Source organism: Culex quinquefasciatus, chromosome 3, assembly GCF_015732765.1.
Source record: "Culex quinquefasciatus strain JHB chromosome 3, VPISU_Cqui_1.0_pri_paternal, whole genome shotgun sequence".
In the NCBI taxonomy this organism is placed as follows: domain Eukaryota; kingdom Metazoa; phylum Arthropoda; class Insecta; order Diptera; family Culicidae; genus Culex; species Culex quinquefasciatus.
In genome coordinates this window covers 169184849-169209360 of record NC_051863.1, presented here as the reverse complement: position 1 = coordinate 169209360, position 24512 = coordinate 169184849, and the positions used below count along the sequence as shown (strand labels likewise).

General features: G+C 42.3%; 6 protein-coding genes across 6 annotated transcripts in view; 3 read left to right on the top strand and 3 right to left on the bottom strand.

Moving 5' to 3' along the window:
• Positions 1–1263: 1263 nt before the first annotated feature.
• Positions 1264–2019, bottom strand: LOC6044657. Its single transcript, XM_001862102.2, has 2 exons — positions 1887–2019; positions 1264–1818 (listed from the first exon to the last, which is right to left on the bottom strand). Exons 1-2 carry the CDS (start codon positions 1888–1890, stop codon positions 1388–1390), a joined length of 435 nt encoding a protein of 144 aa, XP_001862137.1. The 5' UTR covers positions 1891–2019; the 3' UTR covers positions 1264–1387.
• Positions 2020–2764: 745 nt separating this feature from the next.
• Positions 2765–6972, top strand: LOC6044656. The gene is made up of 3 exons (XM_038259860.1): positions 2765–2932; positions 6025–6246; positions 6461–6972. Exons 1-3 carry the CDS (start codon positions 2926–2928, stop codon positions 6889–6891), a joined length of 660 nt encoding a protein of 219 aa, XP_038115788.1. The 5' UTR covers positions 2765–2925; the 3' UTR covers positions 6892–6972.
• Positions 6938–10473, bottom strand: LOC6044655 (NFX1-type zinc finger-containing protein 1). The gene is made up of 4 exons (XM_001862100.2): positions 10234–10473; positions 9571–10172; positions 7686–9509; positions 6938–7626 (listed from the first exon to the last, which is right to left on the bottom strand). The coding sequence occupies exons 1-4, from the start codon at positions 10394–10396 to the stop codon at positions 7147–7149; spliced, it is 3069 nt and encodes a 1022-aa protein (XP_001862135.2). The 5' UTR covers positions 10397–10473; the 3' UTR covers positions 6938–7146.
• A 1691-nt stretch (positions 10474–12164) lies between these two features.
• On the top strand, positions 12165–24194 carry LOC6044652 (cap-specific mRNA (nucleoside-2'-O-)-methyltransferase 2). The gene is made up of 2 exons (XM_038266305.1): positions 12165–13024; positions 22619–24194. Exons 1-2 carry the CDS (start codon positions 12281–12283, stop codon positions 24017–24019), a joined length of 2145 nt encoding a protein of 714 aa, XP_038122233.1. The 5' UTR covers positions 12165–12280; the 3' UTR covers positions 24020–24194.
• On the bottom strand, positions 13067–16897 carry LOC6044653. The gene is made up of 2 exons (XM_038266304.1): positions 16749–16897; positions 13067–16688 (listed from the first exon to the last, which is right to left on the bottom strand). Exons 1-2 carry the CDS (start codon positions 16811–16813, stop codon positions 13103–13105), a joined length of 3651 nt encoding a protein of 1216 aa, XP_038122232.1. The 5' UTR covers positions 16814–16897; the 3' UTR covers positions 13067–13102.
• Positions 24139–24512, top strand: part of LOC6044648 (protein singed wings 2) — a 35237-nt gene continuing 34863 nt past the window's right edge. The window contains exon 1 of the mRNA XM_038266308.1: positions 24139–24265. Within this exon, the coding sequence (XP_038122236.1) occupies positions 24225–24265 (41 nt within the window). The 5' untranslated portion in view covers positions 24139–24224. The remainder of the gene's footprint in view (positions 24266–24512) is intronic.

The following is a 24512-nucleotide window of genomic DNA, read 5'->3' as shown; positions in this document are numbered from 1 at the left end:
CATACTCACAAAAAAAGTTTAACGGCAACATTAAAAAAAAAACATATTTTAATTACTTAAATAATTTAGTTAAACAATTAAAAATATTTACTAAAAAACCATTGCCAAACTCAAGTTAGAATCTGTTTTCAAATATTCAATCTATGTGACAAAATGAAATAGAATCATAACTCTAAGCTGGCCATTAGGCTCTATTTTTATATTAGTTTTTCATTAACTTTACCTCTTGTATGATAAACAAAAATGTATAGAGATCATATGATTCATGAAAAATATTATGAAGATCTGTGTCAAAGACTTTATTAAGATTTTGAATGTCTTAATAGTAGTTTATGCAACAAGTTGCAAAAAGAGGATTTTTTCAGCACGAGTCGTACATTTATCCAACGAGGTTCACCGAGTTGGATAAATACGACGAGTGCTGAAAAAATCAAGTTTTGCAACGAGCTCCATACAACATTTTTTGCAATTCCGAAAAACACACATTGAGTGAAATTTTAAGTCAAATTTTCATGTATTTTGTCTATAAAACGTTTAAATAAAAAAAATTGAAAAGTGTTACTTTTCGAAACAAGTGCTGAAAAGTTCAACTTTTCAGCACCCATTTCAGTGCTGAAAAGTATATTTTTTCAGCATTTATTTTGAAAAGTGTTGCTATTCGATTCTGTTATTTTTGGTACAGAAAAGTAGGCTATTTCATCGTTCAAGAATGACAGGAAAAGTAAGTAGTTTCACGACGGAATTGCAAAAACAGCTTTTACATACTCAAATATATTGAAATAGTGAAAAGAACCTTAAATTTAAAGTAAGTTATTAAAGCAGAATTGAGTGAATTCAATTTGAGAATTGTACAAAATATTACAAAATTATTCATGAGTTAAAAAAATAATTTTCCATCAAGCATGCTTATAATTTCCGACTTTTCCCGTCTTTTTGACAAATAATCATAAATTCCCGACTTTTTCCCGATTTTGGGCGGATTTTGGCGAATTCCCGAGTTTTTCCCGATTTTCCCGATTTCCCGACTTGAGTGGCCACCCTGCGTGTATCCCATAGACACATCTTTCCCCCAAATGTTAGCCTGATTGGTTGAAACTACGGCTTGTGAGAGTCATTTTATCATAGTTCCCCGTGTCTCATTGATAACTACTCTACCATAATTTACTATGAAGATCTTGCAATAGTGTGGCAAATGGTGGAGTTTATAGAACTTTTCATGTTTGTAAGTTTTCAAAAACATGAAGCAACTAAGTGATCGCACAATTTATGATTTTTCCATATTTTTTATTTGCATAGTTCCAGATTTATCATTCACATTATTTATTCCAATAAGGTAGTATCAATCATTCATCATTTCAGCAAAAAAAAAACGCTCCACCCCGCCATCTTATCGCTCGCACAGCACCTCGTAGCTCGGCAGAGACACTTCCGCTCCACCGTACGGGATGTAGATGCAACCGTGCGTCCGCTGCACCTTGCCCACCGTTTGAGATCCCTCGTGGTAGGCGCGTCCCACGTACAGGATCTCCCCATCCCCCGTATTGCCACCGATGACCGCCTCCTGGGGAACACTTCCCCCTGTTGCATGCTCCCAAACCAGCTCCTTCCGGCAGAGAACCTCAAAATTTTCCACGAGCACCTCCTCACCACCGTACGCAACGTAGGCCGCATTCTTCTGGGGAAGCACCTTGGCCGGCAGCAGATCACCGTTGTGGTTCGCGCGGCCCACGAAGATCCCACAGCCGTCACTGTCCTGGCCACCCTGCACCATATTCGGGGGAAACGGTCCGGCGGAGTTGGTCCAAACCCATTTGGTTGCTATTGGAGGTGAGTAATGTATAGTTTTGTTTGATCTGAGTTTAAGAGGTATTCCCTGTTGTAATTACCCATGATGCGGATTTAGTAGATTGATATGTTCGTCCTGGGAAGGTTCCAACGCGAATGATGTTTCGTGGCGCGAGTTTGTTGAGTATTCGAAACGGGTACCCATCTGCCGGTGAGTTCTTCACCCTCCTCGCCACTTTTAAACAAACTGTTGAATTGTATTGGAACGTGTGTTTGGGTGTGTGTTATCAAAAGCCGACGAGAACCGGTGTTTGCTCAAGATTGGAACAATTGTCCCATTTATGTGTAACGTAGGTTTGTCTCTTCTACCTTGGAGCACTTTCGATCGCATCCGTTGCAGAGAGAGAGAGGTGTTCGATATTTTCGATTTCAATTTGAAAAGTTTATGTAATAATTCCAAGAAATAAAAAAAGGAATTGAAAAAAGGGGATTTACATTGATAAGATAAGATATCGATGCATTGTTCAAACATTTATGAATTTTTTGCATGAAATTAAATTTCAACTAAATTAACTTAAAAAAAATATTTTGTATGAATTTTGAACTTAAATGCTGAATGAATCATCTGGGAAAAATGCATGTTCTCAAAAATTATGTGTAATAACAGTTTATTTATCACACAAAGGTTGCTTGCTCAAAGACGTGGTATCAATACGCGATAGTAACAAAGATAAAGTTGTCATCGGTTTCCGTTTGGTACCTACATGAATAACATCCAGCTTTGATGAGACATCTGGAAGGACCTACACAACTTCAAAATTCGCGAAAAATAAGGTAAAATCACCGAGATGTGTATTCGTATATGTATTCAGGTGTTTCGTTTACGTGCAACTTTTGAAATATACAGCACAAGATAACAAAAACTGCAATTGTCCACAGAAAATGGCCACACCGAAAGATAAGATATCGTATCGCACAACCGGTACATTTCGGGAGTTGAAAAGATGGTAATTAGGCCGTGCTTACGTGGGACTGCTAGCTGAACCTGGCGAGCAGTGTATCGAAAGGTGCGGTGCTAGAAACATCTCGAAAAGTTTAAATTTTAAGTAAGGAAACGAATATATCAAGGATCCGTTCACAATGACTGGTGAGTATGGCAAAGTTTTTTCTACAAATTAGAAAAAAAACATTTAAATTTTTGCTGGGATAAAACTACATGGGTAATTATCTACCAACTCACACGAAATCGGGAAAAGTTGCCCCGACCCCTCTTCGATTTGCGTGAAACTTTGTCCTAAGGGGTAACTTTTGTCCCTGATCAAGAATCCGACTTTTTTCAAAACTTTTTTTTCGTAAAATCGCGATAACTCGTGATGTTTATAAGCAAACCCCTTATGTCTATATATATTTCCCCTATCCTGGATTATAGAAATATATTATATTTATATTTCCCCTATCCTGGATTATAGAAATTCAAAAGCTTTGACAATTAAGAATTTACATTTGATTTGGAGCCATCTACAAATTACGTGCACTCATTTATAGAAATTTTAATTTGTTTTTTTTTTACGGTAAATGCCAAGTTATTTTGACACCTTTTTTGGAGCAACATTTGAAATGGATGCATAAACATTTTGACAGCTGAGCAATTCTCTACGAAATCGGTATTTTTTTATTTTAATTTTTGTATTTTTAAATCCGACTGAAACTTTTTTGGTGCCTTCGGTGTACCCAAAGAAGCCATTTTGCATCATTAGTTTGTCCATAATGTTTAATACAAATTTGGCAGCTGTCCATACAAAAAGGATATGTGAAAATTCAAAAATCTGTATCTTTTGAAGGAATTTTTTGATCGATTTGGTGTCTTGGGCAAAGTTGTAGGTATGAATAAGAACTACACTGAAAAAAAATGATACACGGTAAAAAAATGTTGTGATTTTTAATTTAACTTTTTGTTACTAAAACTTGATTTGCAAAAAACACCATTTTTATTTTTTGATATATTTTAGAGGACATCAAATGCCAACTTTTCAAAAATTTCCAGGTTGTCAAAAAATCTTTGACCATGTTATGAATAAAAAAAAACAAATTATTCGCAATCAAAAAGTACTTTAGTTAAATTTGGATAAAGTGCACCGTTTTCAAGTTAAAGCCATTTTTAGGTTTTTTTTTTTCAAAATTGTCGCAGTTATTATTTTTTTTTTTCAAAATAAGGCATAGTGCACATGTTTGTCCACTTTCGATTTTTTTATTTTTTTAAATGAGAAAATTCTCTACATTTAGCTTTATTGAACATTGTTGATACGGCCCTTGGTTTCTGAGATGTTGCCATGCAAAGTTTAAAAAAAATTAAATCAATACTAACATTTTAAAATGGCGTAATATTGAATGTTTGGTCCTCTTGAAATGACAGTCTTGATTTAATTTTTTTTTTTTAAATATTGTTTTCGAAAAGATCGGATTTCACGAATATTTCATATTTTAACATTATTAATCGGACCATAAGTTGCTGAGATGTCGACATTAGAAAATGGTGGGTTGTTTGGGTAAGACTTAGAAAACAACGATTTTCCTGCTTTTTAAACATTTGCATGGCAATATCTCAGCAACCAAGGTTAGTATCAACAAAGTTCAAGAGAGCAAAATATAGAGATTTTTCTCATCTTTTCAAAAATATTTTTTTCAAAAGTGGGCCAACATGTGCATTGATTAAAAAAAATGCGACTATTTCAAAAAAAGTTATCTAAAAGTGGCCATAACTTGAAAACGGTGCACTTTATCAAAATTTCACTAAAGTACTTTTTGATTGCAGATTTGGTCCAAGGATGTACACGAACGGGACAAACTTTTTTCGAAAAATTTCGCCGAGACATCAAAAAAAGTCTTCTGGACGAACTCTCTAAACCCCGGGATTCGAAAGTTACAAGCTGTTAATGTTTGAGCATTTTGGGTAAAAATGTACAAAAAATCGTATTTTTGCTATTTCTAAAATCAAAAAAAAAAGTCTATACTTTATTACGGATTTAGATCATCTTGATTTGTATGCTCACATACAAATTTGCCCATTCTCCTTTGAGTTTGCGAATTGCGATTTCGATCATCTTGATTTGTATGCTCCCATACAAATTTGACCATTCTCCTTTGAGTTTACATAGAAAAATGAAGTTGAATTTGAATTTTTGCGACCAATATTTCGATTTTATGAAAAAATAAGTATTGATTCAACAGTTCATAACTCGGTCAAAGATTTTTTGCACATCATGATTTTTTTTGAAAAAATGGTATTTGATATCCTTTAAAACATATCAAAAAACAAAAAAAAATAAAAAATAGCGTTTTTTGCTAATCAAATTTAAATGAAAAAAAGTTAAATTTAAAATCACCAATTATTTTTTACCGTGTATAATTTTTTTTCAGTGTAGTTCTTATTCATACCTACAACTTTACCGAAGACACCAAATCAATAAAAAAATTCCTTCAAAAGAAACAGATTTTAGAATTTTCATACATCTTTTTTTGTCTGGACAGTTGACAAATTTGTATGGAAAATTATATGGACAAACTAATGATGCAAAATGGCTTCTTTGGGCATACCCAAGGCACCAATAAAGTTTCAGTCGGATTCAAAAATTAAAAAAAAATCGAATGACCGAAATCTCAGAGAATTTCTCAGCTGCAACTATTTTGCAATTCCCCAGGCAATATGCAACAATTCTACAAAACCCATAGTAGTTAAAAGTAACTAGGGACGAGGTCAGCTATTGTTTCCCATTTCGAATTGTGAGAAAAAGTTACCTGAAGCTTGAGAAATAGCAAGATAGTCTGTCAATATGCTTATCCGCCTTTTTCTCGTGTTACTCCAGATTTATTTAATTAAAACGCAAGATAATAAAATAACTCTCATAGTCCAAATATTCTCGAAAAATTTCACATGAGGCAGCTATTATCAGAATAAAATGTATTAATTTGTAATCATTGCATCACCCAAAGTTTCGTAACTTTAAATAAACCACACCTCCAGCTAGAAACAGCTTTGAGTGGATTCGACTTTGTAATCCTCGGTTTATCTCAGAATTAAAAGAAGTTAACTCACCTCTTATCACTTGATACCGGTACCGATTGGGAAAGTGCAAAAATATCCCTGCCCTCGTCCGTAACCCCAGCTGACTCACACTCACACCGTCAGCTACAGTCTGTAATCTACAATAATACCCCGACTTTGAAATCACACTTGTGTAGGACCACCACCGCCAATCGGGTTCATACACGACCACCTGCGCTATAGCGGCGGTCAACCCAGCGGAGTTGAACTCTCGTACGGATTTCCCATGCCTTGTGCGACCTTCGACCAGCAACAACCCCCGAGTCCTTCCAGCAGTAGTAGTAGTTCAGACGATGAAAGTGCGTCAGCAGGTGGCGGCAGTACTTTCCAGAGGGTTCTCTTTCAAGATGACTTTGACGGTAATGAGCTTAGGCAAATATTAGTAAACCACGCGCGTGACTAACCCCGCTTGAGAGCAGCACACATTCTTCATCACCTAACTGGGTCATTCTTAATTAGAATGGGTATTTTGTATGGGAAATTAACTTTTTTTGGTTGACACCAGTGTGCACCACGGCGCGACTCATACAAAGTAGCATTGTTCTTATTCACTCACATCACACAACATTCCAGGAGGCTGCTGGCAACACTGCAACGTCGGAGGACCCTTCCCGGCGAACATGGTCCGAGCGGGGGTTGATGCCGATGGGTCGGTCATTTACGCCGGACGTGCCTTCCACGAGGGCGAGATGATTCCGGCCAAGGTGATTCCGTCCAAGAACGAGGCGTACATTTGCTTCGGCGGTGAGGAGATTCTCAAGGAGGATTTTGAGGTCCTGCGCGCGGGCGATTTTGTTTGGGAATTTGCCGCGAACGGCGTCGTTCCGGAGGGCGCCATTAAGATGGGTGCGACCGTTGACGGGGAACCGCTGTACATGGGACGGGCGCTGCACTGCGGAACGCAGACGCCGGGTAAGGTTCACTCATCGCACGGATGTTTGTACATTCCGTTTGACGGAGCCGAGATTAGCCTGCCGGAGTACGAGGTGCTGTGCATTAAGTGAGATTTCGGATGTTGAAAGAAATGTTGAAAGACACTTGAGTCTTGAGTACGGTGAATAAATTATATCGAGTTTATATTATTAGGGCAGAGATTTTAATTCCTTCTTGGAAAGAAAAGTTCCATCATAAAATCTTCAGAAACATCTTCAGTTAAACATGTATAAAAGTTGTCGTTCGACTATCGGTTAAAAGTGGTCTGCAAAAATACTGGATTGTGTGCATCGCGTACGCGGTTTTGTAAAAGTACGACTTTAAAATCAATAAAACCTGACGTTTTCGTCCTGGTTGCACATACAGACCCGATGCGGATACAGCGCTCCGTGGCAGAAGCTGTCGCACTGGTGGCCACACTCCTTCACCACGCGGCACATGTCCTGGCAGCCACCGTAGCTGACCTTTTCAAAGTCCTCCGGTTGTTCAATCTGGACGAGACACATGTGCTCCTCGCACATCAACTCCAGGACGCTTCCGATGGCCGAGTGCGTCTCCAACCGCTTTCGGATCGTCTGCCACATCGGGTTTGCCTTCGCCAGCAGGTCCATGTTGCCGACGATGTACAGACCGTCTCGGGCACGGGACAGCGCGACGCAGATCCGGTTACGGAACGCCAGAAAGCCAATCGAACCGGTGTCGTTGCTGCGCACAAGCGACAACAACACAATTTTCGCCTCTTCACCTTGATAGTTGTCCACCACCGTAATCCGGATGCCGTGCAGCTTCTCGTGACCCTTGCGTTCCTGCCAAAGTAAGTTACTTAAAAGAATTCCAAAAAAAATCAATGTGATATAGCCCTTACCTGTACCAGATGCAGCATCTGCCCGTTGTACGCCGTCAGGATGACGATGTCCTCTGGTCCGTAGCCCTGCGCCACCAGGTACTCACATAATCCGAGCAAAAACTTGCACTCGTACGAGTTTCGCTTGGACTTTTCCTCATCGCGCGAAGGCCCGCTGTCCTCGGGTACGTTGTGCGTAAAGAAGAACAAATTGCGTCGCATGCCGCTCACTTTCGGCCGTTCCCGGACCATTTCGTGGTCGGTCAGTTCGGCGTAGATTCCCGGTCGAATCAGGTCGGCCAGCTCGGGACGCATTCGGTGCTGAACGCACAGACACGCCGCGTTCACGTTGTTCCGGATCATCCGTTCGAAGAGCGAAATGTCCAGCTGGTATTGGCGGGAAAGCGCGTACACGCTGGTCGTTGGGCGGAGCTGGAAGTGGTCCCCGATCAGGATGCAGTGTTCCGTGGCGGGTGTTAGAGTGGCCACCAGGTGTGACTCCAAGACTTCGGCGGCTTCCTCGATCAGGACGATCGGGGTGCGTAAGAGTTGGAGTAGGGTGTGGTTGCGGGCAGCGAACGTGGTCGTCATTCCGATCACCCGGATGTTCTTCACAAACTCGTAGTTGGAGAGCTGGTTAAGCTCGTGAATTCGACGCGAGGTCTGCTGAAGAAGGTTCAAACACTTGAAGATCTGCTCGGTTGTCCCGTTTTTCTGCAGCGCTTCGAACTCTTCCATCAGCTTCAGATATTCCTGTTTGGTGTTGTAGTAACAGGTCCTCAGACGTTTATCAATAAGGACATCTTCGTTCAGTTGCTTTACATTGTAGCTATCCAGCGTCGAATGCTTCGACTGGCTTCCCATCCGAACCAGGCTGGTAGTGTAGTTCAGAACACCGCACAAGAACTGATCGAGCGCGTGGTTGGTCAAACAAATCAACAAGATCTGGTGATCGGTGTTTGCCACCAGCGCTGAGATAATCTCCTGGCCAATGAACGTTTTGCCCGTCCCGGGAGGTCCCTGAATCAGCGCGAATTTGCGCGTCAACGCCAGCTTAAAAGCATTGTACTGTGAAGGATTGAGCCCAATCGGGGCACCACTTTCGGGCCACTCACTCGGGACCTTTGCGTTGAACTGCTGCCCGCGGTGGGTGAACAGAGCTCGGCGGTCACGCGACACGTAATCCGGAGATTGCTGCTGTGGCTGCGTGTCCACGATGTAGGACTTGAGGGGGAACGTGTCGGCCCGAAGGTTCTTCAACACGTTGAAGACATGGTGGTACGGTTCGAAAAAGATCTCACTCTCAATCATGAAAAGATCGCGCTTGAAAATATCGTTGATATTTTCCATTTTGATTATCTCGACGCAAACGTACCCATTGTACAGCTGCTCATTATCTCGGTGGCTAATAATAGCCACGATCAGGTCTTCAAACTGGGGACCGCTCGTTAGACAAACCATCGATCCGTGCATTAGCCGTTTCGAGTTTTGGAGCGCCAGCTTTTGGTATCGCACAGACCTACCCGTCGAACCACGATCGTGCGGATCCAGATCCACGATGACCAGCTCTTCCTTGGCGGACCGGCGATTTACGCTACCGGGTAGCAACAGCTGAACGCACCGGTGAACCCGGATATTGTCTCCGTAGAATGGTTCGTCTTCAGACGATCGCTCGCAGTGCGCCTGAAAGTGTCGGATTCCCTCACGCAGCGGAATCATAAAGTCTTCTCTCAGCAAGTTCAGGTGAACTTCTAGATAGTGTTCGACACTTGGAAATTTTCCGCCGACTATGTTTGTCTTGAGGTCAATTCCTGGTCCCTTCAGGTCACTCAGCGTTGGGTAGATCTAAATCCAATAAAATAATGTAATGTTACAAAATCGATCAATCATTTCGATAAATTCTCACCGTGAAGTTTCTACAGTTGGTCCCCGCGCCTCCCGATTGCTTCAACTCATCCGCTTTCACATTGGCCTTGTTCAGCACGTCCGTGAGTTGCTCCACGAACCCGGCGATCTTCTTGCGATACGCTCCAAACTTCCGAACAAGGGTCAACGTTCGCCCAACCGCCCCCAGCATATCCATCGTCCCAACTCCCTGTACCGCCGACTTGGCTTTAACCTTCTTCTTGCGACTTTCCATCTGATTTGTGCTACGCTTGAAAAACACCACCAAATTGTCCCAGAATTGATCGTGCTTCGCCAGAATCAAGAACAACTCCTCGTTTATCTCAAACATCGGCAGCGATCCAATCTTCTGCAGGATTTTCATCGTGACTAGCATCAGCTCGTCACCGGCATTTTCCTGTGTAATTGTCCTGATCCAACTGTCCTTCTGGCTGTAAATATCCAGAAAGAGCTCGTGGCCGTCGTTCTCCGACAGATTCAGCAACTTCGAAAACGGAATCTTCTGCACGTATCGGTCACGCTCGTCTGGGAGGTGAAACTTGGTCTGGGACGAGGCCCCCGAGGATGTAGTCAAAAATGGATCGAAATAGTTTCCGTCGATGTCTGTAAAAGCACAATCGTGACAAACCCTTTAACATCATTATCAGAATCAAAAAACACTCACCGTCAAAAAACTGTTTCGGTTTAATCTTCAGCGACTCCAGTAGTGATGTTCCGGTTTCCGCTTCCGCGTCACCCTCCGATGGTTTCTTGATGTCCGGCACATCAAAGTCGTCAATGTCCTTGGTGAACCAATCGTCGTCGTCCTCTTCCGGTTTGGAACTCATCTTCGAAAAAGATGTCTTGTCCGCTTGGAAACAATCGCCGGATCAGATGATGATGCACTTGATTGGCAAACAAAATGCTAAACATAAACAAATATGTTGTGACATCCATCGAAAAAAATTATATTCACCACACACGGTGGGGTTATAACTGCAGTTTGCTCGTGTGAAAAATAATTTTAAAAAATCTTGGGATACACTCAACCGGGATCCGTGGTGTAAGGGTAAGAGTGGTTGCCTCCCACCCAGTCGTCCTGGGTTCGATCCCAGAAGGTCCCGGTGGAGTTTTTCGAGACGAGATTAGTCTGATCACGCCTTCCGTCGGATGTGGAAGTAAATGTTGGCCCCGGTCTAACCTAGAGGTTAGCTCAATCCAGGTGTAGGAGTCGTCCACCTGGGTCCTGTCTCGATGGAGTCGCTGGTAGGCAGTTGGACTCACAATCCAAAGGTCGTCAGTTTGAATCCCGGGTGGAGGAAAGCTTCGGTGTTAAAAGAGGATTGCATTTGCCTCAACAATCAGGCCTTCGGACACCTAGTTTCTAGTAAGAATCTCGTAATCGAGAACGCCTAGGCTGTAGAGCGAATAATTTGATTTTTTGAATTTTGACAGTAAATATTGCCGAAGAGCGCGAAAAGATTCGTCAACTATTAAGATTGTTACAGAATGTATAACACCGTCGCTCAAAACTTCAACTCTAGAGTTTTTTAACAGGTCCTATAAACATATGAAAGACAATCGAGTGATTCGACAGAAACGTTCACGCATTCTGGTGGCGAGTAGAAGCAGTTTTTCATTTTTATTTCATTCAAATATGTTTTAACATCGATAAAGGTTGTTGTAAAGTGTGGCAATCGCATAAACGAATCGAATGAAGTATAAATCATAGGGGCGAAGTTAATTTTTCATGCTTTTTTCCTCATATTAACCAAAAAGCTCTTTTGAAAAATCGATTTAAATAAGATTTAATTGATTGATAATGCTATTATTGATAGAACAAACTGTTAGAGTCATATTACAGCATAATTACAAAAAAAATCCCAAAAAATTGCTAGTTATTCGAATTTTTCCAAAAATTTCCAAAAAATCACATAAAAGCATTTTTAAGGTCAATATTTTGGTCAAACAGGAAGAAAAGTAAAGTTTAAGCACTTTCACAGTACATTTAATCATTACTTAGTTATCCAAAATATCGATCATCTTTTTAGAAAAATCGTCACAATTAATTACTACAAATCACCACGCATTATGATCGTTAGCGAAATTGCCACACTTTGCAATACCTCACTTTTCTGAAAATGCTTGATTTTTCATTATAAACTCGATTTTTCCCTAAATACTGCTCAAACCGAGGCTCAAACTGAATGGGGGCTGTCATTCCGAACACCGCTGGAACAACAGCGAACCTAGCGGAAAAAACGTCGTCGAATTCTTCAATAGCTTCACGCAGAAAAATAAGGCATATTTGAATCAACAAAACGTTTTGTTGATTTTAAAATCATTATTTTTGTTGAATCAACGCTAAACGTCACAGCAGCTTTTTCGAAACAACAAAAGAATTTTGTGGAATTGAGAAAATCACTAGGAAAATCAAGGTTTGTTTCAACGCAAAACCTTTAAACAAACGCAAAAAATTTCTTTAAGCTCATTTTAACATTTTTTAAAACATAAATAAAAAAAATCATCACGCAAATTTAAATAGATTTTGTTTTTATTTTTCCGGTGTCCTTATTTGTATTCACCACGCCTTCGTTTCAGACTGTCAGGGTCAGGTCACCTTTCATCACATTATCATGTTTGTAAATTTTTGACCGACAGCGAAACCAAAACCAGACCGAACTTTTGCATTTTAATTCGTCAACCGACGGAACATCCGGCACATTGTGACCATGCCGTCGCGCCACAACCGTCCCGGACGTTCCAATCGTCCCGAACGGTCCAGTCGTTCGAGTCGTGATATAAACTGGAGCAAATTGGTCAGGGAGAAACCGCTGGGCTTCGGAAGAATGCTGCGAAAGGAAGCAGATTGGGCTGTGGAGCAGCAGTTCAAGAAAAAGTTTCAGTTCCGACGGCCGGTCGAACATCCACCGGGACTGCCTCCGCTCGAAAGTGTCTTTACCGTACCGGCGTATACCGTGGACCAGTTACAAAAGGACAAGTCCGACCTGAACGCGGTTAAGAACCGTTTGAATGACTTCGAGATCGGCGAGTGGCATCAGCACACCCGGCGGCGATCGTCACTGTTTCCGATTCTACAGGAGCTGCGTCACCGGGTCCGGGCGGAGTTCGTCACGCAAGCGTTCGCCAAGCTGTACGAATGTGTCGCCGCTTACGAGCTTGTTCCGGGGGACGCGACCGAGTTCTACAGTGTGCACCTGTGCGAGGCCCCGGGGGCTTTCATCACGGGACTGAACCATTATCTGCGGTTGACGCGTGGGGACATACGGTGGCAGTGGTTCGCCAACACGCTGAACCCGTACTATGAGGGAAATAGTATGGGAAACATGATCACGGACGATAGATTCATTTTGGAAACCCTGGACCGGTGGTGCTTCGGAGAGGACTGTACCGGGGACATAATGAAGCGGGAAAACTTGGACGCGATTACGCGTCGTGCGAGCGAGTTTCCGATGGTGAGTAATCTTTAAAAAATTCTTTTGCTTGTCAGATTTTTGCAGTACCTAAGTTTTTTATTCTGTTTTTTTTCTTTATCAATGTGATTGTTCTAAATACTCCAACAATTTCTCCTGGGCCGCTTCTTTTGCCAAATCAACAGGACTCTTGCCATCCGCATCCCAGACGTTCCATTCCAATCCTCCATAGCGTTCCAACAGCTGTACCACATCAATGTTGCCCCTTTCCGCGGCGTAATGCAGCGCCAACCTTCCCCTTCGGTCGGTCACATTCTGCCGAACGCCCACCTCCCGAAGCAAATACTCCACCTCGTGCAGGTGTAAAAATCCTTCGTAGATGATCTTTTCGTGCAGAACTGTGCGTCCCTCGTTGTTCCGAGCGTTCACGTCCATTCCGTAGCGTTCGATCAGATAGCGGAACAGGTTCATCGCGTTACTTTCCAGATAGAAAGCGATCGTTTGCCCTTGGTTGTCCCGCGAATCGATGGCAATGCGGTACTTGGTCAGAAAGAGGTCCAGCAGGCGTTTGTTGCTTTGCTGGGCTGCGATGTGGAGTACGCTTTGTCCGGTTTTGGCACAGATTTTGTACGCGTCTGCGCCGGCTGCTAGCAGGATGTCAACAATTTGCGCTTTATTCGCACGAATGGCTTCCAGTAGTGGTGTTCGACCGGTAAACTTGCTCTCGAGATCTACGTTGTCGTATTGAGTCAGGAGAAATTTTAGAACTTCAACGTCCTCATGGTACTCGATGTAGTAGTGGAGCAAAACATCGCCGTCTTCGTTTTCCGTGAGAAAGTTGTATTCCAATGAGCGTAATTCGTCTAATCCTAGCTCGGAAAGGTACTCAAATGTGATCGGGGGATCGTACCGACAGTGATCCTTAAGATATTGCCGAAGTTCAGAATTGTTTGGTGCATCCTGTATTTTTGAAAAGTCTGCGCCACGCTCTACCAGAAACTTTACTATCGGAAGATGCTCGTACCGCACTGCATTGACCAGCGCCGTACACCCGGTGCTATCCTCGATGTCCAACTGATCTTTGAATCCCTTTTCATACAAATACTCCACAATTGAGAGATTTCCCCACGCGATCGCGTTAATGAATCCGTATTGTCCACGCTCCGGATTCATGAAATCATGTCCTTCTTGTTCCACGCAGTAGCGAACCAGCTCGAGATTGTTTGAATTGCAAGCCCTAATGAACGCTGAATTTACGACGTCTTCCTCAAGTTCTGCATCGGACTCTGGCTCCCTTTGATCTTTCTGCAAACTCTTCAAATAAGTAGCTACCTCAACATCGCTCGCCTCTCCAAGCGCCGTTTGGCCGCTGTAGTCCTGTAGATCCACGCTAAAGTTGAGCTTTTCCACCAAGAATCGACACACGGCGAAAGATCCGTTGTACGCGGCCATGTGAAGACCGGTGGAGCCCCACATGAAGCGGTACGGTGCTTCTCGGTCGTGGAGCTTCTGCTCGTGAGCGCGATTAAGAATACGAAATAGCAGATTACACTGCATGGTATCGCTGCAAACGCTTACGCTGTAGATGTTTCTCTGCGTTATCTGGTAATCCGGACGGTTTGTCAAGATCCAGTCGAGAAGGCGATGAAGGGCAGTGCTGATGCAAGACTCAACCACTTCTTCCAGTTGATCCGTGTGCATTGTGCGCAGTCGTAGGGAAGGAAAGTCATGCCGTGCGTTGTTCTGCAGCAGAAGATTGACAAACTTCCAGTCCTTGCGTTCGTCTGCCAGTTGTAGCGGAGTGTAGTCGGATAGTAGACAACGTTGCTCGTGCTGTAGACCGGCAGCGACGAGAGCTTCTTGAATGGCGAGGCAGTCGTGACTTGTGTGTAACGGATTCCGGTTTAGGTCGTCTAGCGATTCCTGGTACGAATCCTGCATGGTAAGTACCTGTTCCGTGTCCTTATTCAGCACGGCTGTGGCTATTTTGTCATGTCGGGATATTAGTTGGTCCAGAAAGCCGGTGACCTTGGGGTGTTCTCGGTAAAGTGTGAGATTGACAAGTTCTACGTGCTTTGAGAGATATCTAGCAGCCATATATTCAACAACAGTTGTGTACTTGCATTGTTGGAGAATCAGTAGAGCGGATTTCTTCTCCAGACAGAAACTGTAACATTCCCTCTCAAGATCTGCAAACTCTGTGAGCTGACTTTCGATGAAATAATCCAACAAATCGGGAAGATAGAAAGACTTTTTAGATTCATCAACTTGTTGCAGCATATCGGCTATCAATTTCAAGTTGAAAACATTCTTCGTGATGGGATATTCGACGCACGTTTCGTGAAACGCAAGCTGTACATTACATGTTCGAGCAATCTTCAAAGTCTCTTCAATGTGTGCCGCACTCAACTCCGGTAGGAGTGTCTCCAAAAAATCCTGCTGCTGCATCTTGTCCAATTCGGGAAATTCGTGGGCTACGATTGGGAACTTGTCCTCAATTTGTTTCCGCAGTTTGTCCCTCGCAGCGATCCAAAATTTTACACTCGTTCCAAGATCACGTTCCACTTCCTCCAAAAACGTCACCAGCAAGTCTCCTACATGATCGGCATGGTCAATCAGCACCATAAGAGCACCCTTCTGTCGAGCCAAAACTTCAACAACTTTACTCTCCAGCTGCGATTCCATCCGGAACAATTTTGCCAATTTTTGAACCGTTGACAACGATCCGTCGGCTAAAGCAGCTGCCAGAACCGTTCCATCGATCAGCCGGACTAGCCCGAATGGTTGAGCTTTGCGAAACCCTTCCCTCAAACGCCTCAAATATGTGCTCTTTCCAACGGTCTGATCAGCGTGAATCACGTTCAACCAATGCAGAGGAGGTGGGCGTTGATCGTATTCTTGAGTGTACTCACAGGTCAGATATTTGCGCAGGCTGCCCGTCCCACCGCCGGAACTTCGCTGCCAGTAGACAAGACCATAGTCGGGTCGATAGATGACCTCGTGCACCAACGGACACAATCGGCAAAGTTCGGCGTAACTTATGGTATCGCTTACCACGAAACTAGTCGTGGGTGTCAGATGCTTCAAGTCCCGAATCGGTTCGACGTGAGTTATCAAAGCACCACCCTTATCTGCGTCGCGAATCAAGAACACTCCCAGGTTGATCTTTTTGTACTTGATATCTTCGTAGAGATCCATCAGACTCATACCGTTCTTGACCACAGGGTCAACGGGGTGATAATTCCGGAACGTCTCTCCAGGTCCTGCATCGTGGGTATCAAGCAACAGTTGCTGCACCGTCTTCGAGTTCAAACAAAGCTCGAAAACATTCGCACGCCCCAACTCGGAACTCAGTCGGATCGCCTGTATCAGCGCAAGCAGCTCAGGCGGTCGCTCAGTCAAGTCGACACCAAATCCCTTCACTATCTCCACGTTTGCTTCGCTATCACACGTTGATTCATTGCCCAGAATAAGATATCGCTTAGCAAGCTCAGCGTCGTGTGGCTTTTCGCCGGGAAAACTCCGCACGAGTCTATCGATGTCAGCTTCTCGAGAGGGCACGTGCCGGAAGTCCTCGATCGAGACTCTGTACTCTACTATGGTCAGTTCCGGCGAGCTGTCTTGCACAATGAGGACATACTTCTTCAGCTGCTCATCGATGGCTTGTCCCGAGAGAATGTGCAACCGCTTGGAGTGTTCAGCATATCTACAAAAACACCAGTTTGTGAGCATCGTAGTTCCTCCAACTAGGCAAACTTCAACGTACCTTCCGGCCAGCGACAGTAGGAACCTGTCCAGGGCGATTCCCATTTCGTCACACGTGAAATACATGGCTGTTTGTTGTACCTTCACACACCGGGAGCGCGAGCAAAATAATCAACTTTCTTTGGCTGTTGCTCTCGCTACACTGCGAGTATGACGCATAGACTTGAAATGTATCGTATACAAAGTTGAGAACCGTCGGTGATGACATTACCGGAGGTTTCAAAATTAAGAAACACAATACAATTATTTTTTTTAATAACATATCAATTTCTTATGAATCAAAATATTTAATGTATATTATTATTAATAATTATATTTTTATATTTTGTACAAACAATTTGTTTTACTCTGACGGTACTCTATGCCCTGCAATCGCTGGAAAAATCCTAGTGATATTTTTCTAATTTTCATGGGGAAAGCACAAGGGAATGAATTATGGGACCGCTCAAACAAAATTTGAAAATTGTCCAACTACCTAAATGTTTTTGCCCTCCTCACCTCACTGAGGAAAGGCTATAAAATCACTCGGAAAATGAACTTTTTAGTTAAACCTCCTAGACCTACCTTCATTTGTTCATATCGACTCAGAATCACCAGCTAAGCAAATGTCTGTGTGTTTGGCTGTATGTAGACATGTGTACAAAATCAATGTCACTGGAATATCTCGTCACAGGCTCAACCGATTTTGGCCGGAATGGTTTTAATCGATCCGTCTTAACGTCCCCTAAGTTGCTATTTAAATCCATGCAGTTTTATCATGTATTTAAAAAGTTATGTTAAAAAACTGTTTCATATTAAATTTAAATTATGGCAAAAAGGGTGTTTTTTTCATGAAACCCTCACATGTTATATATTTTTAGGAAGCATATGAGAAGACCTTTTAGGTGGAGTAAGAATTTTCAAGATCTGACTTATCTATTTTAAATTACAAGGAGTTTAAAAAATGGTCTGAATTCACATAACCTCAACTGGTCGGGTCTGATCGCCACGAAAAAGCCGTGTAGAGGGATGCCATTTTCCTCAAAGGCCGTGTCTGTATAATCTTGACAAAAAGTCTGTAGGTAATCTGTTTTATTAATCATCACTTATTTTTATTAGGACCTCTTAGGTGCTGCGAACGTTAGGGGAGATCCATAAACATGTGGACACTTTAGGGGGATTGAAATCACTATAAATGAGAGGAAGGCACCAACCACCTAAAGGTGGATTAAGTAACGTTTTTTCATGTAATTTTGCCCGCTGAATGCAGGCCAAGGATTGATACCTAAGAGCATGCAATGGCACTGATCTTATTGCGTGCTCTTTGGTTGACGTCTACGTAAGGAACATCCTGGAAGAAGCGCAACTAACTACATCCGTAGTTCTGTTAGATTATTCGAAATATCTTAATCAGAACAGTACAGCTCTGGTTCCTTGCGAGTGTCCTATATTCTTACCTCCACGTTGGCTTGGTTTTCATGATGACCTAGCTGGTGGCCTGTGGAAACGGATCGTAAACCTTTGACCACCGCGGGTCAGAATCGAGACGGCTAAAAGAAAGGGGCGCGACAATGTCGAAAAAGGAAGTAATTTGTGATTGTAGACGGTATTGTTTTGATTCGCAGTATTTTGAGTCAACTGCTGTGGATGTACCTGAAACATCGCACAACGGGGTTTCTCTTCTCTTCATTCTCAGCTACCATCTACCTCCAATTTTTAATGATTCTTTATATGTCCTATAAATTATCATAACTACAATCTAAGCTTGTTTTTGTTATCTCTTTTCATTAACTATTGTCTAATTTTACATCTACTACATCCAGCTTATCATTTTTATTCTTTGAAATTCATTCTCATTCTCTTGTACTATTGATTCTTGATTTTTTATAAAATATATTCTCTTTTACTGTCTATTGTTTTCAATCTTCACCCTTCTCTTCAAACAAGTGAGGTTCGAGCCTTTACTCAATTTATGGAATGGTTAAAGGGTTAACACAAATATTACGATTGTACTTTTGGTAAACTTGTATAACATGCTTAAGACCAAAAATTGTAACAAAACATCGCGACAAAAGAAATAGCAACATGTAAACACGACTCAACATTACGCAAGATTTCAGGAGGAAACAATACACAATAAAATAAAAAGAAGTTTTTTAATTCAAATTAAAAATAAAACAGTTTTTGCTTTAATGAAAATTGATAAACTCACTTTAAATGGTTAGGCGCTTATACTTACATCAAACCCAACACAATGTACCACCCCCCGGAACGAGTTAAAATGCGTATCCGGAAAAGAAGGTGTGCATGCCTGGCACGAACACTCAAAGCGTGTTCTAGCGTGCTGCTCGTACTGACTCAGAGCAAGGGTGAGATGTAGGTGTAAGGGCAGTGCGTGTTCGTCGGGAACCTAGTGCATAAGATCGGTCAAGGCCCGTTCTTACACTGACAATTGCGAATTGCGAAGATATCTCGAGACTTAAAGAAAAATACAATTAGGATTTTCGGCGTTTTCAAGTGCTACATCTCCTTTTTTAAATGGCGCTGGCGCTTTAAATTTGGACCGTGCTTTTCCGAGATATTTAAGTTTTCAATTTTTTAAATCTTTTTTACTTTACTTACGTTCGAATATCTGTGTTTTTTTTTAAGCTAAAAGTTCCAAGAAAGTCACTTTTCTCTAAAACTTAATCGTGATTTGTAAAGTTGAAAAAAAACTGATCCTTAAAATTTTCTCCAAATTTGGTCGTAGGAGGCGTAGATTGCGAGATAAAATGTTGGTGTCTTCGACAAAGTTGCTGGGATTGACAAATCCCAACAACTTTCTAGAAGACAAAAAAAATCCTAAAAATATTCATGGAAAGTTAGATTGTTTTCAGATTTTGATGTCATTTATATGTACTTTTTGACGTTCCGAGGGCACGCAAAGTAAACAATAACAAACATGTTTTGTGTGGTTGATCATTCTGTGCATTGTCCTGAAGTTTGGTTGAATTTGGTTACTGGAGTCCCGAGTTATAACTGAAAATGTTCCTGTGTCAAACGCGTTCTGACCTGTAATGCCTTTGGCCAATTGTCGCACAAAATTTAAACTTCTTTCATATGAAATGTGACAAAATGCACGAAGTTTTTATTGAATATCTCAGGATTGAAATCGAATTTTGGGGATCTGGGAAGGTCAAAAGGTGAGACATAGTGAGCTGCACAAAATGGCGTTCTTAACTCAATTTGGTCCAAAATCGACATACGACAAGCTACTTTGACTGATTAGTGAACATTATTTACTATTTCAGTCAATTGCGGGCGGTGAGGCGACGCGGTTTCTTTGCTTTCTCGCTAGCAATGATAAAATCAGTTCTTCCTTTATCATCGTTGATCGGAAGGCACGCCACTGCGGTTGAGTTTGTCGAAATAGTTGTTACATAGCATCCTAAGTTTGCTTCTTTTTAATTTTTATTATTTCTAAATTCGCTTAAATCAATATTTTATTCTTGTTTTGTAGCTTTAGTAGTCGTTTAGTAAAGAGTCAATCGTATTTTATATACTATTATTAAATAGGCACCGTCATCTGGGCGAATCGGGACAGCAGTTGTAGCAATTTTGGAGCCTTATATTTTGATATTTTTGAGTGATTTTGGGTAGAACAGATTCGGAACAACAAAATGTGTGCCTTCAATTCTAAATGTGAAGCTTTAAAGTGCTCTTAACCCGCTAATGCCCATGGTTACTCCATGCACTTATTCAAAATTTAATTTTTCAGCATCCATGCCTTTTTTAAACCTGGTTCAACTTGCATTAGTATATGTAGTGTGTTAACTCATAACCATCAAAATTTCATCCAATTTGGTCGATCCAGTTTCAAGTAATGTAGAAAACGTTAAAAAATCTTCATTTCGCTCTGGACGGGAAGGGGTTAAACGTGCTGTCCCTGTTCAGACTGTAGTCCGGATTTGCCCCAGTTGACGGCACGTGTTGTCAAAAATTGATTAAATTTTGTAGAAACATACAGAAAAGTTCTTTCCATATTACCACTGCTCGGTTGGCACGCGTTGTAAAACTTATCAAATGATTAATATTGGAATCTATGACATTTCCCCGAAACCCACATTCCCGAAGAGACATTTCCCCGAATGCCACATCTCCGAAAAGACACTTTCCCGAAATGTCATTTACCCGAAAATCATTTCCCCGAACGATCCATTTCCCCGAACGGCTACATCCTCGAATGGCGACTTCCCCTAAAAACCATTTTCCCGAATGGCCACTTCCCCTAATTTTCCACATTCCTGAAAATCATTTTCCCGAATGACCATAATCCCGAACGGCCATTTCCCCGAACGCCACTTCCCCAAACCCGGTCAGGCGGGTATGGCCGTTGCCCAGAACCGCGCGCGGTTCTGGACAACGGCCATACCCGCCTGACCGGGTTCGGGGAAGTAGCGATCAATAAAGTATCATGTCCACAATAGAGCTTTATGACGTTTCGCGTACGCACACTAGTGCAAAATTTGATTTTGCTGGCAGAAAAAAATTAACCTCACTTAATTTTTGTGTACGTACACGCAATACAAACGAACGTTGATTACTCTATTGAACGTTCAAAAAATTACGAGCTTCACTTGAATTTTGAATATTCAAATTGATGTAAGTGCGACAACTGGCCAAAGGGATTTCAGGTCAGAACGTGTTTGACACACGTTCAGGCCCGACTACCGCAAAAAATTGTAATTGTTACTCAAGACCTTGGCAACCAAAATCAGCTGTCGAGCTTAAGTATAGCCCCTAAACTACTTTAAAGTGATTTAGTAATTTTAAATCTAAAATGACGGTGATGAAATATTCAAAAAATGCTTTTTGTAATTCAAAAATCAACTATTTAGATTTGATTAAAAGTGTTGGTCGAACTCGAATTGGACGTAAGAAAAAAATATATTGTTCAAAGCCTTCATCCAGCCAAAATTGATAAAGACAAATTAGTTCAGTTAAACAAAATCTAGAACAAACTGAATCCTGCGCATCGAGTCGTCGCATGAAGCTATCGTTGCTGTTCTATCCTTACCACGTAGATACCGTTTTGGAAAATTGTCCTTTGCTGAAAATGGCCGCTACAAAAAAAAATCTTTTTTTATGGATCGTGGATGATCTCAATACCCCGCACTCTTGAAGTGTCCGCGTGGTTTATTAATGGCCTTCTACGGTAATTTGTTTTTTTTTTTAATCTTACAAAACACGTAGGAGAATTTAATATTAACGTCATACTTTTATTAAAAAAAATCCCTAAATAACAATTTAGTTTATATCTAGGTCATCATTCGGAAAAATTGATTTTTTGGTGAAGTAACCATTCGGGTATATGTAAATTCGGGAAAAAGGCAGTTCGGTAAAATGGCCATTCAGGTAAATGACATTCGGGGATATGGAATTTTCGGGAAAATGATTTTCGGGGATGTGGAATTTTCGGGAAAATGATTTTCGGGGATGTGGAATTTTCGGGAAAATGATTTTCGGGGAAGTGGCACTTTCGGGGAAATGATTTTCGGGGATGTGGAATTTTCGGGGAAATGATTTTTGGGGATATGGGATTCGGGAAAGTGGGATTCGGGGATAAGGGATAAAACCGTATCACCCACCATAGTGAATCCTGACCTCATCAAGTATCTGACTAACATTGGTATCCACTTTCCCATGATCTTACTACTGGCCGTGGCTGGCGCCGTGATTGATCAGCATGATAGGGGCATTTGAGAGTTGCGAAGTGATGATTATTGGTTCTTACTTCCTTTTTTTTCTGAAAAGTTCTGATCAGAACCTACAACTAACTCTTACTGAGTCAACAGTGTTGTAGTATTACTTCGGTTCAGATTATTTAAACAATCCCTTGCTCTCCTTCAACAGGTAAACCTCGTCACCGCCGATGGCTCGATCGACTGTCTGGACGTGCCGGAATCGCAGGAAGAGCACGTGGCCCCGCTGCACCTAGCAGAAGCCGTAACGGCGCTGAAAATGCTCACCCGAGGCGGTTCGTTCATCCTGAAGATGTTCACCATGTTCGAGCATACGAGCGTCGATTTGCTGTACCTGCTGTACGTGTGCTTCGACGAGTTGAACGTGTTCAAGCCGTGCACCTCGAAGCCGGGCAATTCAGAGGTCTATGTGATTGCGAAGGGTTACTGCCGGCCGGACGGCATTGATGCCTATCTGGATCGGATGTTTGCCAACCTGAGCTCGACGAAGGCAATGTTCGATTTGGCAACGTTACCGGAGGATTTTGTGGAGCAGGTTCACCGGTGTGCGTACATGTTTTTGTGTTTTCAGCAGGATGTCATTGAGCACAATATTCATTACTATCGGAAGGTGGACAGTGAAGAAGAGCAAAAGTTAGAGTGGGTTAAAAACCAAATGTGCAGGAAGTTCTTCGACGTGTACCGGATAAAGCCGATTCGTCCGTCGGAGGCAATCTTGAACGGGGTGGACATTGTGAACGGTTCGGTGAATATTAACCCACGAGATCACACCGGAACGTACAACGAACGCAGTACCAACAGTTCGTTGAGTGGTGATCTGAAGCGCAAACAGCTGCGGGACAAGCTGAAGAATCTCACACTGAACAAACCTCGTTTCAACCCTCGCTCCAAACTCAACGATCGTCCGTTTGGTCCGCGCAAATCGTGCCACGAATTGATCTCGTTGAGCTGCGGAAAAACCATCGAAACTCTGTACAGCAGCAAGTTTGCGACGCTTTCGTACGTGAAATTTCTGAGCGAGGTCATCGACGCGGCTGCAACGTGGAATGTGCTGCCCAAGGACGAGCCACGACCGCCGCTCTTCACTTTGACCCGTGCCACGTACACTCTCAAGATCGACATTCAGATGTACGCCGCCCTTACCAGCTACAACCTGTACGAGAAAGAACTTTTCCGGGTCCTCCTCAAAAGCATCACGGAACTACCCCTGCAAGAGGGTATCGACCATCTTATCGTGGAAAACTGGCTGCCGTTGACGCAGTTTAGCGCGGGACTGGTATTTTTCCTCAAAACCTACGTATTTGACGGGGTCGAGTGTACTAGCGAGCCACCGATTCAGCTAAAGTTCTACGGGCTGAAAACTGACGGCATCGCCAGCTTGCAGCACTTGAACGAAGGCCTCCAGTCGGAGGACAGTCGAGAGTCGCCGGCCAAAACGGTGCTCGGAATCGTGCCCATCCGATTGCTGTTCGACGGTGGCTTCTACTACGCCCTGCTGAACTACAACAACAGACTGTGCCTGCAGTATTGCTCGGAGCTGCTTGGGAAGTGAGCCTTTTCGGCTTTGACATCACATCAAAGTGAGAGTGATTTTCACAAAGCATTTCGACTTTAAGCTTATCTTTAGAAAGAGGAAAAATGGTTTCCTTAACAGTAGAGTAACTCGCCTAAGTTTATTTATTTTTGTTTGTATGCTGAACTGAATAGATTCGTTGAATTCGACCAGAGATTCCACGCGTGTGAAAATTGTTCCGAAAATGTCCCTTCTTGAGTGCACGAGATATCGCCACACCCAACGGTAAGTGAAGCTTTTCCTTTCTATCTAATGAAACAAACCGAAAACAATTTGCAAAACAAAACCAAGTCACTTCTTCTTATCTAGCCACTTTGTGTGGTTGTTGTTCATAGCAGGTATCGGACGTCGACAGATAAAATTCCGCAACCAAGAATGATCTTATCAGTTATTCTATGGCAGAGAATGATGTGATTTTTTGTTTTGATGTAGATTTTTCAAATAGTGAAATTGTACAAGTTCTTTCTTACTA

Bases quoted from the DNA above. Each gene is read 5' to 3' on its own strand.
- LOC6044656 (XM_038259860.1), top strand. The intron at 6,247-6,460 runs GTAATGAGCTTA...ACAACATTCCAG, and splicing joins CTTTCAAGATGACTTTGACG to GAGGCTGCTGGCAACACTGC.
- LOC6044655 (XM_001862100.2), bottom strand. From the start codon at position 10,396: ATGAGTTCCAAACCGGAAGAGGACGACGACGATTGGTTCACCAAGGAC. The intron at 10,173-10,233 runs GTGAGTGTTTTT...GTGCTTTTACAG, and splicing joins ACCGAAACAGTTTTTTGACG to ACATCGACGGAAACTATTTC. The intron at 7,627-7,685 runs GTAAGGGCTATA...TTACTTTGGCAG, and splicing joins AGATGCTGCATCTGGTACAG to GAACGCAAGGGTCACGAGAA.
- LOC6044652 (XM_038266305.1), top strand. From the start codon at position 12,281: ATGCCGTCGCGCCACAACCGTCCCGGACGTTCCAATCGTCCCGAACGG. The intron at 13,025-22,618 runs GTGAGTAATCTT...CTCCTTCAACAG, and splicing joins GTGCGAGCGAGTTTCCGATG to GTAAACCTCGTCACCGCCGA.
- LOC6044653 (XM_038266304.1), bottom strand. From the start codon at position 16,813: ATGTATTTCACGTGTGACGAAATGGGAATCGCCCTGGACAGGTTCCTA. The intron at 16,689-16,748 runs GTACGTTGAAGT...GTGTTTTTGTAG, and splicing joins CTACTGTCGCTGGCCGGAAG to ATATGCTGAACACTCCAAGC.